Here is a 13117-nt window from a genome sequence, read left to right on the forward strand (position 1 = left end):
AACCTATTTTTTCTTTTTTCTAAAATAGACGGGCCAGGGCGGACCGGGCTGGGAAAATGGAAACCGGGCCAGGTCGGGGCGGGGCGGGCTGGCCGTGTGGGGAGGCGGGCTGGGGGCGGGTCAGGCCTTGGCCGGGCAGACTTTGAGGCATTGGGGTGTTGATTAGGATACTTATATCAGATAATTTGTTCTAGTTTCTGAATTCTGAAGTAGTTTTTTTCGTGTGATGAAGGTGGAGGGAGCAGCTTTTGAGGATGGAAGGACACCGAGTATATTTGATACTTTCGCTCACTCGAGTTAGTCTCATTTCCTTTGCGCATCCTATTTACTGCCATACTGGCCTGGTTGTGTTTCTACAAGCTTCATTCTGAGCTTTCGTTAATTTTCTGAAAGATTGAGAAATCTGTAGACGATGATATCGCTGTTTCCCCTGATTTCTGTCAAGCCCTCATGTTTTTTTTTTTTTTCACTTTTTGCCGTAAAGGAAGTCACAAGGGCAATACTGATCCATCTCAAACTCGCAGGTCATGAGTATCACCACTCAATAACTACCCGTTACTGCAAAATTCATTTTTTGTCGGGATAAAAAGATTACTAGAAAGTTTAATGTTGGTTGAACTTGTGCTTTGTGTACTGATTGCTTATATTTTCTGTTGAAAGAGTGACGGAAAACTAAAGAACGCATTAACGAGTACAGGAAACCAGTAATTTTCTCCTTTTGATACTCTTTGTTGATTTTCAGGTCCGAAGCCAGGCAACGGAGACGTAACATCTGACCAGTATCACAAATACAAGGTCACTCTTTTGATACAATTCTCATAGTTAAAAGTCATACATTGGGTTATTATTGGTTTTTGACATTGTAATTGTCTGTCATCTTTTAGGAAGATGTAGAACTGATGGCCGAAACAGGATTGGATGCTTACCGGTTCTCCATATCCTGGTCAAGACTGATACCGAGTATGAACAATCGTATATATAATTGTTTTTAGAATACTAGTACGGTATCTTCTAGTCTAATCATTTTCTATTTTTCTTCAGATGGCAGAGGTCCTGTTAATCCAAAGGGTTTGGAATATTACAATAACCTCATCAATGCTCTCATAACCAAAGGTAATTGTTTATTGTAGCCAGTAGCGGAACCAGGATTTACAGTTAGGGGGCGCAGGGGCGAATAAGTAGTGGGAATTTTAACTAAAACTTTCGAATTTTTCCTAGGCAAGTGGGGGTAGGCATCCATGATAACCTCCCTAAATCCGCCACTAATTTTAGTTTCAAATGACATTTTCTTTTTTTGGGTCGTTTTAATCTACAGGAATCCAGCCACATATTACATTGATTCATTCAGATACACCTCAGGTACTTGAAGATGAATACGGGGGGTTTGTCAGTCCAAGGATTATGTATGTTCCCTCCTGCTCGCTTACTCGATGATTTTAAACCATTTTGTGCTTAATATAGGTTTTTTAGGATTCTGTTAGATTTTACCGCTGCTAGCAACATATTTCATGCCGTGAATGAAGAGTTGCTGACAGACATTGATCAATGAATGCAGAGAAGATTTTGTGGCATATGCTGATGTTTGCTTTAGAGAATTTGGTGATCGGGTTTTGCATTGGACAACGATCAATGAGGCGAATATATTCATCTTTGGCGGTTATGATGCTGGAAATTCACCTCCTTCTAGATGCTCTTTCCCTTTTGGAATTAATTGTACGAAAGGAAACTCAATGTTAGAGCCATACCTTGCAGCTCACCATTTGTTGCTTGCTCATGCATCGGCTGCAAGGCTGTACAGAGATAACTATCAGGTATGTAAGATTATGAACTCGCTGTCAATTACGGTTTTCCTATAGCACAAATTCTCATTTGAGACCGCCTCATGATAAGTATCATATCACTTGATCCGTATTATAGGGTAGTTAGAGCAATGGTCACTTTTTGTGATATTACTATTCAGGGAAGACAACATGGATTTATAGGATTCAATTTGTACGCATTCGATTTGATTCCTTTCTCGAATAAGACAGAGGATGTTACTGCCACGGGACGATCCAAAGATTTCTTTATAGGCTGGTGAGTTTCAAAATTAGCAATGTCATTTGTCAGCTGAAGCTACTCATCAGGTTCTTTACGCTTTTATTCTTTTGTGAGGACTATTTTAATAAAACGTAAAGAATCTGTTGAGTCAGAGGGACTACCATACTACAAGGTAAATGCATTTCATTTGGTTTCAGGTTCATGGAACCTCTGATGTATGGAGACTACCCTGCAATAATGAAGAAAAATGCTGGCTCCAAACTTCCCGGGTTCACTCAAAAGGAAACCGAGTTGCTGAAAGAATCATTCGATTTTATTGGACTAAACTACTACGCCGTCATTAGGGTTAAAGACAATTCTGAAAAGCTCAACAAGGAAGCCAGAGATTATCTGGCTGACCAGGCAACATCATGGTCATGTATGTCTCTCAGATTTTTCACAACTCATATTTTCTGATGTTACCCTAATGCATCAATGACTCCCGCCTGAGACGGGATAGGGGAGTCTGATGTAAGTAGTCTTACCCTGTGGGTTCTCGACATTATGATAAAGAGACGGACATGTGCATTTATTACGCATTTTTGTGTAAAACTGCTTACATTTGAACTTGTCACAGATTTAGAAGGCAGTGATCCATTTAGTGGGGTGAGGACTTAGTTTCAGTTTCTCAATTATCAACTGGTTTTTAATTCTTAATTAAATTCTTTTATCTAACTTACTTTTCTTCGACTTGGTTCGTCTAGAATCCATTTATCAATACACCATGGGGACTCCAAGGAGTACTGGAGCATTTCAAGCAAGCATATGGCAATCCTCGTATCTATATCCATGAAAATGGTTCGTCGATCTCTTGGTGTCTCTTTACTCTAATACAATATGAATTTATTCACTGCAACCTACTGAATAATAGCTTTTCATCTTGGGTTAGTCGGAAACAGCCTCTTTCTGTTGCTAGCACAAGGGTAAGGTTGCGTGTAAGCCATTGAGGCAATGGGGGTAATGTTGTTATACCTACTGAATAATTGCTGTTGTGAATGGAACAATTTGTCAGGCCAACTCAGTTATCACAGTACTGACTACGATACATTGCTAAACGACCAATCGCGTGTAGAATATTTGCAAGGTCACATTGGAGCTGTGCTTGATGCAGTAAGGTAAAGTTCCTAGACCTACACTTCAATTTATATATACCATGTTAGGTGTATTAGTATTATCGTTAACCTTTCTGTTCTGTTCTGATCGAAACCATGTTCTAAAATTATTTGCAGAAACGGGTCAAATACGCAAGGATACTTCGTTTGGTCGTTCTTAGACATGTACGAGTTGATGTTCGGGACCAAATTTACCTTTGGCCTATACTATATTGATTTCAATGACCCGAAATTGACCAGACATCCCAGGCTCTCACAAAGGTGGTACTCCAGGTTTTTGAAGGCCGGAAAAGTGAGTATTGTTCGACAATATACCTCCGCCACCTCGAGCAGAAACCCTCATGTCATAGGCCTCAACTCTTCCTAAAGATTTGAGTCTCATGTTTTTTTTTTTTTTTTTTTTTTTTGAAATATATCGAGACGGTTACATAGTTTGGAAATTAATGCCACTGTTTTTGGCTACTCATGCTCTATAAGCTTTTTTTTCATTGAAATTGATATCACAAACAAGATTATGCTTCACGAATCCATGGTATATAATTTTAATTGAAATTGAAATTGAAATTGATATCACAAACTAATGCCTCGTGTGTGATGGCTTCCGAGTCAATTCACCATGCTATGTGATCATCCTGCATTAGATATGCTTCAGAAATCCATGGTATATAATTTTCATTGAAATTGATATCATAAACAAGATTATTACCCTGCAAGATATCATAAACAAGATAATAATCTTGGTCCTTAGAGCATCCGCAAAGGTGAGGCTTCCCATATTTTCTCTTTCTTTCTCTTATTCGTCCACCTCATTTTCCACTAAAAGCATCCGCAAAGGAGAGAAATCACCTCCCCATTTGCCTTCTCTTTCGTCAAATGAGCAACCCCATTGTTGCACCAACCTCCCCATAAAATGGGGCTCCACTGTTTTTAGGGAAGGTCCCAAGAAAAAAGTAAAGTAATTTGTGTTACTTTTGGGAAGGTTTTCAAATTTTTTTGTGTGGATTGGGGAAACCCCATTATTGCATCAATTAGTCTTCCTTAAGACGGATGGTATCCGTCTTAAGGTTAAGACGGGTCGAATCGGTACCATATTGTATGAATATGGTAGAACATGACCCATATAATATAGACTAGGTGTCAACTTGAGGGTAGAGCACTGCGCACGAATTGACAATTGAGGATTAAAAAATAAAATAATTTGTTTATAGTCCCCATGCAATTTGAACAGGCTTTATTCTATCTTCCACTGCTCTCATTTCCTATTTTTTCAAAATATTTCAAAACTTCTCATCTCTCATATTCTCTCTTTATTCATCTTTCCATATTCAAACTCTACAACCCAGAAAAACTCAAAAATCCACATTCATCTTATTCTCTATTCCCAAACCCAAAAAAAACACAACTCTCTCATTTCACCATCTTCAACTTGTCACCATGTATGTTCATCTTTTGTTCTACCAAAAACCGATATATCAACGACGAGGAAGACATGGCTAAGAAACCTCCGCCCAAAAGGTATTTTTATTTTTCTTGCTAACATTATTATTGAGACTCATCCATAAAAATAATTACATTTGTTGGAGATATGAAGAAATTAGTACAAAAGAAAAATTCTAATTTATTTGTTCCATCAAATTTGATGGAGATACATACATTAATACATTATATATTATTGAGATTCATACATAAAAATATTACTTTTGTGCTTTTATAAGATATGTGACCATATTTATTTAAGTTGTGTCAAACATTTGTTTAATTATAACAGTAATGAATAGTAATAAAGTTATGGTTTGTTGTGCTAATTAGAATGTCCTTTTAAAACATATCACCACATTTATTTCAAATGTAACCATGTTTGTTTAACTAGGATCAAGGATATGTATAGATTACTGGTTTAAAGCGAGTAAACTTTTGGACTATAAATGTTGGTAACATATTGCACAATTAGGTGAACATATTGTTTAAATCTGATATTAAAGCTGATAACTGTTAACATATTGTTTAACTAAATGACAACATATTTATTATATTGTTTTAGGTTAATTTATTATTAGTGATTGAAATATGTTAACAAAAGCTACTGAAATGGATACTTGTAACAGTGAAAATGGTAACATGTTGATAGACTGCAATGGAAATAGAAATGATAACATGATATATTGAAGTGTTTGTTGTTTGATTTTCTAGGTATTATTTTCTGATTTGTTGTTTGATTTCTGGTTTTTATTTATTTTTTGGGTTTGTTGATTTCTTTGTTTTTGGTAGAGGATGGACGAGAACCAAATGTGGTTCAAACAAAGGCGCGAGGAAAGAAGAAAACCACATTTACAGGAAGCATAGGCAAGGGGAAGGTAGACGATGCCATAGTGAAAACAAATGAAAGCGGTTCTGAAGTGGAGGAATCATATGAAGAGCATTTCGTCGACTAGTTTGAAGGTGAAGATGATGGTGATGAGATCAATTTGAAGGTTGTAAATAATCAGATGAAAGTGGTTTAATTGAAAGTGTAAAAATGGTTACATATTTAACAATTCTGTCAACAAGTATAAAAGTGTAATATGTCATCATTTCAATGATTGTAAAATTTATACCAACGTTATATAAATGGTGACATACTAGACAACTATACATACATTTTTATGATTGTATATATGTAACCATTTGTCGAGTACATGTTACTTGAATGATTTTATTCGTTATGTTACTTAGATGGTTACATATTGAACAATTATCTCAACAAGTTTTAAAATGTAATTTGTTACCATTTTAATGATTGTAAAATTGATATTAATGTTGTTTAAATGCTAACATATTGGACAACTATACATACATTTAATGGATGTGTATATGTAACCTTTTGTGGACTACATGTTACTTGAGTGATCCTATGGATGATGTTGCTTAAATGGTTACATAGTAAACAATCTTGTCAACAAGTACAAAAAAATAATATGTTACCATTATAAAACTATTTGTTTATTAATAGTAGTTCATGTAATCTATTTGAACCGTTAATTATTAGTAATTTGAAATGGCGACTTATACTAATAAAATGGGTAACATGTACGAAATGGTATATATGTTACCTTTTTGTTTATACATGTGACCAGTCTTTAAATGATAAAATAAAGAAAAAATATGCTTACATGAAAAAAAATCTAAATATGTGATCACTTTCAGATTGTATGTCTCTGATAGTTAGTAATAATAATATAATATCATTAAGTGAACTGAAATGACTCCTTATGTCACTTAAATAGTAACATATTCATAATTACTTCAACATGTTTACCAACGTTATATGTTTTGATTTTAATACTACTTGTTTATAAGAAGTATTCCATTGTAAAAATATAACCATTTAAAGCTTTGTGTGGCCATCTGATATTGAGTGACATATTACTGTCAAACTAACATATTAAATCAAGTGTCACTGTGTCATCCATAACATATACTTTCCTGATTTTATAACCCATATCAACACTCTATATCAATTTTTCCATCACATGTTATCCACAAAACTGGTAACATTGTTCAAGACTCTTCCATTGGAGAATCATCTCTTGCACCTCCAATTATAAAAACCTTGAAGTGATAGCCTGATATGATTAATGTAGGGTTTCTAATTCATGGTACTATTTTTATTATAACATTATACATACCAGACAAAGTTTACAGCTCATTTAATGCCTTGGTCTACCCACTTGATTTGCCGCCTGATTTGTTCAGCCAATACGGGTGGGTTTGACCCGTTTTATTGTTTCAGACGGATACACTTGGTCTGAAACAAGAATTTGTGTTATTGCATAGATATAGTTATGAAATGGGGAGGGTAAATGGAAAAATTAGTGGAAAATGAGATGAACTAATAAGAAAAGGAAAGAGAAAATTTTGGGAGCCTCCCAAAAAACAACTCAAAAGACCTTATTTTTTCTTTGGGGACCTTCCCTATAAATAGAGGAGCCCCATTTGTTGGGAGGGTGTATGCAATAATGGGGTTCCCCATTTGAGAAGAGAGAGGGCATATGGGGAGTTTAGCTTCCCACCTTTGCGGATGCTCTTACCCTTGTCTAGCATTTACTTTTCCTACTCCTTTCTTTGAAAATTTACAGTCCCTTTTTAGATGATCTGTTTTGCCACAAATCCAACATCCTGTTCTTGACTTTTTATTCGAATTGTTGGATTTATCGCCACGACACAATCCTTTTCGGATAATCTCCATACACTCCTTGTGGTCAAGGTTCTACGCATAGAGATGGCAATTCGGGCCGGGCTAAGGCGGGCGGCACGAGTCTGGCACAGGCACGGCATGAATGGGTTGGAGGCGGGGCGTGACTGCGTTTTTTGGGAATTCCGTGCCTAGGCACGACACGGCCCAAGCACGGAGGGTCCGACATGAACCAGACACAGCGGGCCTGACACAACACAACCCGAGATTTGGCCTGTTTCTTAATTATTTAATTAAATTCCTTTTTTTTTAATATCGTTTTTTAATTATTTAATTAAATTTAGTTCCTTTAAAAGAGAAGTAATCAACTAATCAAGACATCAAGTACATTTATATTTAATAAAAAATACTAAGGCTATTGAGCCGGCCCACGTGCCAGGCACGATTAGCCCATGGGTCAGGCACGGAACTGGCCATGATAGGAGCGGGCCGCGGCGGGGGTTTAAGTGAGTGGGCCAGGCACGGCACGGCCAACCCAATATCCGTGCCTGGACCGGACCATTTTTGGGGGAATGCCGGCCCAGCACAGCCCAATGCCAACTCCACGCATCCATTTTATATGGACGTTTCGATTTGTTAACCAAGAGGTGAGTATCAAGTTCAATTGGTGCATGGTCCGATAGCTGGATGACTGGATCTGGGAAGAGACCAAACCAGTTACCTTTTCAATTCTTTCATACACCCTCCTCTCCCCCTTAGCTTGCGAATTATTACACCACGTCCCCTTAAACGGAATATCAATAAGACCGTTGTCTTGCTTCCATTCAAATAAATCGTCACATCCTTCAATTCTTCTTTCACAAAATATCATTTGTGACGGCATGTATCCGTCACTTTGGAGTGACGGATACCATTTTCCCTCATAAATGACCCAAATAGAGGAGAGAGAGAAGTACATGGGGGTGCCCCACCTTATCCCCCTTATCCGTTTTGTGAGTGTCATTATCTGTCACTTGCTTCGATCCGTTTTCAGCAAGACTAATTGTTCTTCTTTTATTCTGACTTAGTTTTTCCCAACTATATTCGACTTTAATTGGATGCTAATTCTTGGTGTCTGAACTAACGACTTTTTCGTAAAAAATAAATGAATAAGTATTCAGCTCATAAAAGGCAGATACATTATAAAATAAACATGTGAAATCATCAGAGAATAATATATAATAATAACTCAAATTGCCTGCCTTGCGCAGTTGCACTAACAGCTAGACTATCATTATTGTCATATGATTATTGAAATAGTTAAAACTTAAGGGTACATTATTTCATATACCACTTTTATTTCTAAATGGTCACTATTTATTATAATGTGATCACTTTTCATCCATTACACGGTACAACGGTATTATACAATTCATATTTTTATTGCTGGGAATACGACCACTCATCGATGAAGATAATCAAAGTATCTTTCAACTGCCTTTTCTAGAGGTACAATACTCCAAATAAGGTGTAATCAACCGTAAATATTATTATCAAAAAAAGTAAAAATAGGTGCGTATAGAAATTGTATTTTATTATAACAAGATTTGATCAGGACATTTTTTAGCTAAATGAGCCAAATTGTCAAGCATGAGGACTGAGGTGTATGAAGTATGAACTACATGACTTTCGTAAAAAATAAATAACTAATTAATCAGCTCATTAAAAGCATACTAGTTTTAATCCCGTGCAAAAATTGCACGGGGTTACTTATTAAACAATTGTTATTATTAAATTATGAATGGAGAAAATGTAGAAATATTGAAATTCAATATACAAAATTATAAGTAAGAATATCAATCGATAATATTGAATATAGTAAAGACAATAACATTAATACAATCGTTATTACATGAGACGATTTTACACGGTAAGACGATTTCGTTGTATATAAAAACAACTTACTTATTAGTATTAGATAAATAGTTTATTTGTAGAAATAAACCGTCTTACAGGGTGATCCGTCTTACTCTATAATTCGTGTCAATCTAAATAGGCTGAATAACAAAATGTTGGCTCAAAATCTAAATATGATTAAAATAGGCTTAAACAACATCAAACTAACCCATTAAAATCCCAGTACATATCGCCAAAGCCCCCACCTTCACCTAATAGTAGTAAAGCAGTAATGCTAACTAACCTAACATACTTCACACGCCTCTTTCTCCCTCGCTCTCTCTCATCAAACACACCGTCACCAGTCACCGTCATTATATCACTCCCTCAAACTCATTCTCTCACTTCTGTCTCAACTTTATCTCTCGTAAATCTCATGGATTCATAGTCCCTATAATTTCTCTCTATAATCCTCATTCTTTAAACAATATATCATCTCCTTACTCAATAATGTTTACCTAATTGTCAATCTCTCTCACTATCAGCTATGTTGGTTTCATTTTTTGTTCATGTTTCTATGATTTTTTTCTATTCAATTTCTCATAAATCTGATGGTTATTTTTCTAAAAGTTGATTTTTTATTTTTTTAAAAATTATAAAATTATTAGTGAATATCATAGATCTAATGAGTATTGTTTTTTTAAATAAAGTTACTCAATATAAGTAAGTATGTGTTTTTAAATAATATTCTTTTTACTTTATTTCATTGCCTATATTATGTTTAAATTATTTTTTTCATTTATTTAAAACTTATTTTCGTTAATTTTAAAAAATCCCATATTTTGAATGTAATATTCCCCCTTTTGAAGTTTCTTTATTTTATTTTTTTGACAAAACAATAGAGTATTTCTAAGAACGGAAATCAAATCTATTAAATTTAAATGACTTGGATATTTTCTGAAGAATATTTATCAATTAAATTCCCACATCTTATTTTTTGTATAAGTTTTTTATGGTTTAATGGCATATTTTTCCTATACTGAATTACAGGATTTTTAAAGAGGATTTTTAAAGAGAATTTAGTTTTCGGATTTTTTTGAAGATTTTAAAATAATTTTTTCAAAAAACATAAGTAATTTTTAGATGTTAAATATTTGTAATCACTTTCTTGAGATCAGTTAAAAGAATTAGATTATATTAATTCAAATTAGATTAGCTTAGATTATACGGAGTATTAATACATTGATTTTATTATAAAAAAAACGTGCAAAATAAACTCAAAATAGCTTTCTTTGGAGTAATTTTTCAGATTTGAATTGGGTGAAGGAGATGAGAGGAGAGAGGGTAATTAAATGGTGTATAGAACATGGTAGGTCATATATTGACCAAATTTTTGAAAATTTTCAAATGAAAAGCCTTGAAAGAACCTAGCTTTTATGCTAGGTAGATATATAACCTAGATTATAAAATAACATGAAATCAGAGATAATATATAATAATAACTCAAATTGCCTGCCCTACACTAGACTGTCATTATTGTCATATGATTAAATTATTAATTATTGTTGTTGTTATTATTATTACTCCCTCCATTCAAATCCACTCTACATGTTTGCTTTATCACATTTGTCAACGCGATTTTTACGAGATAAATATCTTTATTAGCTACGTATTTGCAAAAATTATAAAAGTTAGATATTTTTAATGTAATCTTAAAGACAAATCAAATAAGATCCCACATGAATATATTTTAACTTATGTATCGAGAGAAAATTGAAGTTGAATGTCCACTTGTGAATAGTGTGCAAAAGAGAAACATACATGCAAAGTGGAGTTGAATGGAGGGAGTATTAAATTAAATTTAAGGGTACATTAAATAAAACTCGCTTTCATAAGTTTTAACATGACTGCATTTTCAGGTCTCAAATCTGAAAGTTCTGTTTTTCCTATCCGTTGATCTGAGATTCTAAGTGCTCATGGGTTCGTCACTACTCGTAATATAAAGTATTCTTTTCGTCCCAATTATTTAATTTGTTTATTTTGAATAATGACATGGACGTAGGGCATATATATATTGGTCTTTATGTTTGTTTATCCACTTATATATTAAGAAAGAGGGAGGGAGAGTGAAGAAGAAAGTAGCAAGGGAAGAACATGGTGTTCCTGAAAGTATTGTTGTTGTTTGGCGTGGTAGCTTTGTTATCGAACAACGTTAATGGCGGCAATAATAATACGTTTGAACGACTTGATTTTCCTTTTAATTTCATTTTTGGTGCTTCTTCCTCTGCTTATCAGGTCTCTCTTCTCCTTCTTCTCTATGACTTTTTTTTTAATCGCGTATTCATTTGAGATCGTTTTAAGCTTATGACATTTTGTTACATTGTTACGTGGTTTAGTTATGTTATCATTGTAGGGGTCTACAAATGTATGTATGTGTTACTGATACAGATTTTCTAATTGTTACTGATACGGATTTTCTAACGCGTGTGCCTTAAAATGTGGAAATACTCTCAAATTTTTCATGATCATGTATCTGATTGACGTTTTATTTTCACATTTGGGCTCTTAATGTGTGCAATTAGGGACACGTTAGAAAATCCGATTGTCCATGCACAAATTTCTAAATTGGTGTCATTTTGCAAAAGGTAAATGTAACTGAATAGTTTCTGATAATGGGAGGAAATTAGTTTCCCCTTTGAGCAAATTTGCAGTACACTAATTATTATTTGGGATAGGATGTATTAAAAACAAATGGGTTGATGGGACCGCGACCACTCTCCATAACTTGGACATTAATAAAGGTATTGGTCCGCTTTGGGTCGGAACTACGTGGTGTTGTTTTTCAGTAAAGTCATGAAAGGTCTCGAACTATTGTAGTTTGGTGGACACACTCAAAATAATATGGCAAATCAATTGTGTACATTTGACCCCCTTTATCTTCCATACTCGGGAGTAGACCTGTACTCGGGTCGGACTAGGTTTGGGCCGGTTCGTGCTCTTCTGGTCAGACCCGGGACGGGTCGAGCTAGCGGGCCTAACCTATTTTTTCTTTTTTCTAAAATAGACGGGCCAGGGTGGGCCGGGCTGGGAAAATGGAAACCGGGTCAGGTCGGGCCGGGCCGGGCTGGCCGTGTGGGGAGGCGGGCTGGGGGCGGGTCAGGCCTTGGCCGGGCAGACTTTGAGGCATTGGGGTGTTGATTAGGATACTTATATCAGATAATTTGTTCTAGTTTCTGAATTCTGAAGTAGTTTTTTTTGTGTGATGAAGGTGGAGAGAGCAGCTTTTGAGGATGGAAGGACACCTAGTATTTTTGATACTTTTGCTCACTCGAGTTAGTCTCATTTCCTTTGCCCATCCTATTTACTGCCATACTGGCCTGGTTGTGTTTCTACAAGCTTCATTCTGACCTTTCTTTAATTTTCTGAAAGATTGACAAATCTGTAGACGATGATATCGCTGTTTCCCCTGATTTCTGTCAAGCCCTCAGGTTTTTTGACTTCTTGTCGTAAAGGAAGTCACAGGGGCAAATCTGATTGATATTAATAGAGCCCAATTCCTGAGTATCACCCTTCAATGACTTTTCCCGTTACTGCAGAATTCATTTTTGTCGGAATAAAAAGATTACTAACTATGAATTCATGTTTCCTTAGAAGACGAAGAAACACCTATGAATTCTAACCTTTAAAAGCCTTAAATAGAGTTATTCAACATGTTGGTTGAACTTGTGCTTTGTGTACTGATTGCTTATATTTTCTGGTGAAAGAGTAGCGAAAAACTAAACAGCGCATTAAAGCGTAAAGGAAACCTGTATTTGATACTCTTTGTTGATTTTCAGGTCCGAAGCCAGGCAACGGAGACGTAACATCTGACCAGTATCAC

At 35.2% G+C, this 13117-nt stretch overlaps 1 protein-coding gene across 1 annotated transcript; it reads left to right on the forward strand.

Annotated features, from left to right (window-relative positions):
• Window positions 1-223: 223 nt before the first annotated feature.
• LOC141591941 (cyanidin 3-O-glucoside 5-O-glucosyltransferase (acyl-glucose)-like) lies at window positions 224-3717 on the forward strand. Its single transcript, XM_074412454.1, has 12 exons — window positions 224-296; window positions 743-795; window positions 885-960; window positions 1042-1113; window positions 1316-1403; window positions 1556-1811; window positions 1961-2076; window positions 2238-2458; window positions 2657-2685; window positions 2784-2877; window positions 3092-3194; window positions 3309-3717. Exons 1-12 carry the CDS (start codon window positions 227-229, stop codon window positions 3556-3558), a joined length of 1428 nt encoding a protein of 475 aa, XP_074268555.1. The 5' UTR covers window positions 224-226; the 3' UTR covers window positions 3559-3717.
• Window positions 3718-13117: the final 9400 nt, after the last annotated feature.

The sequence above is a fragment of the Silene latifolia genome, chromosome 7 (assembly GCF_048544455.1).
Source record: "Silene latifolia isolate original U9 population chromosome 7, ASM4854445v1, whole genome shotgun sequence".
Taxonomy (NCBI): domain Eukaryota; kingdom Viridiplantae; phylum Streptophyta; class Magnoliopsida; order Caryophyllales; family Caryophyllaceae; genus Silene; species Silene latifolia.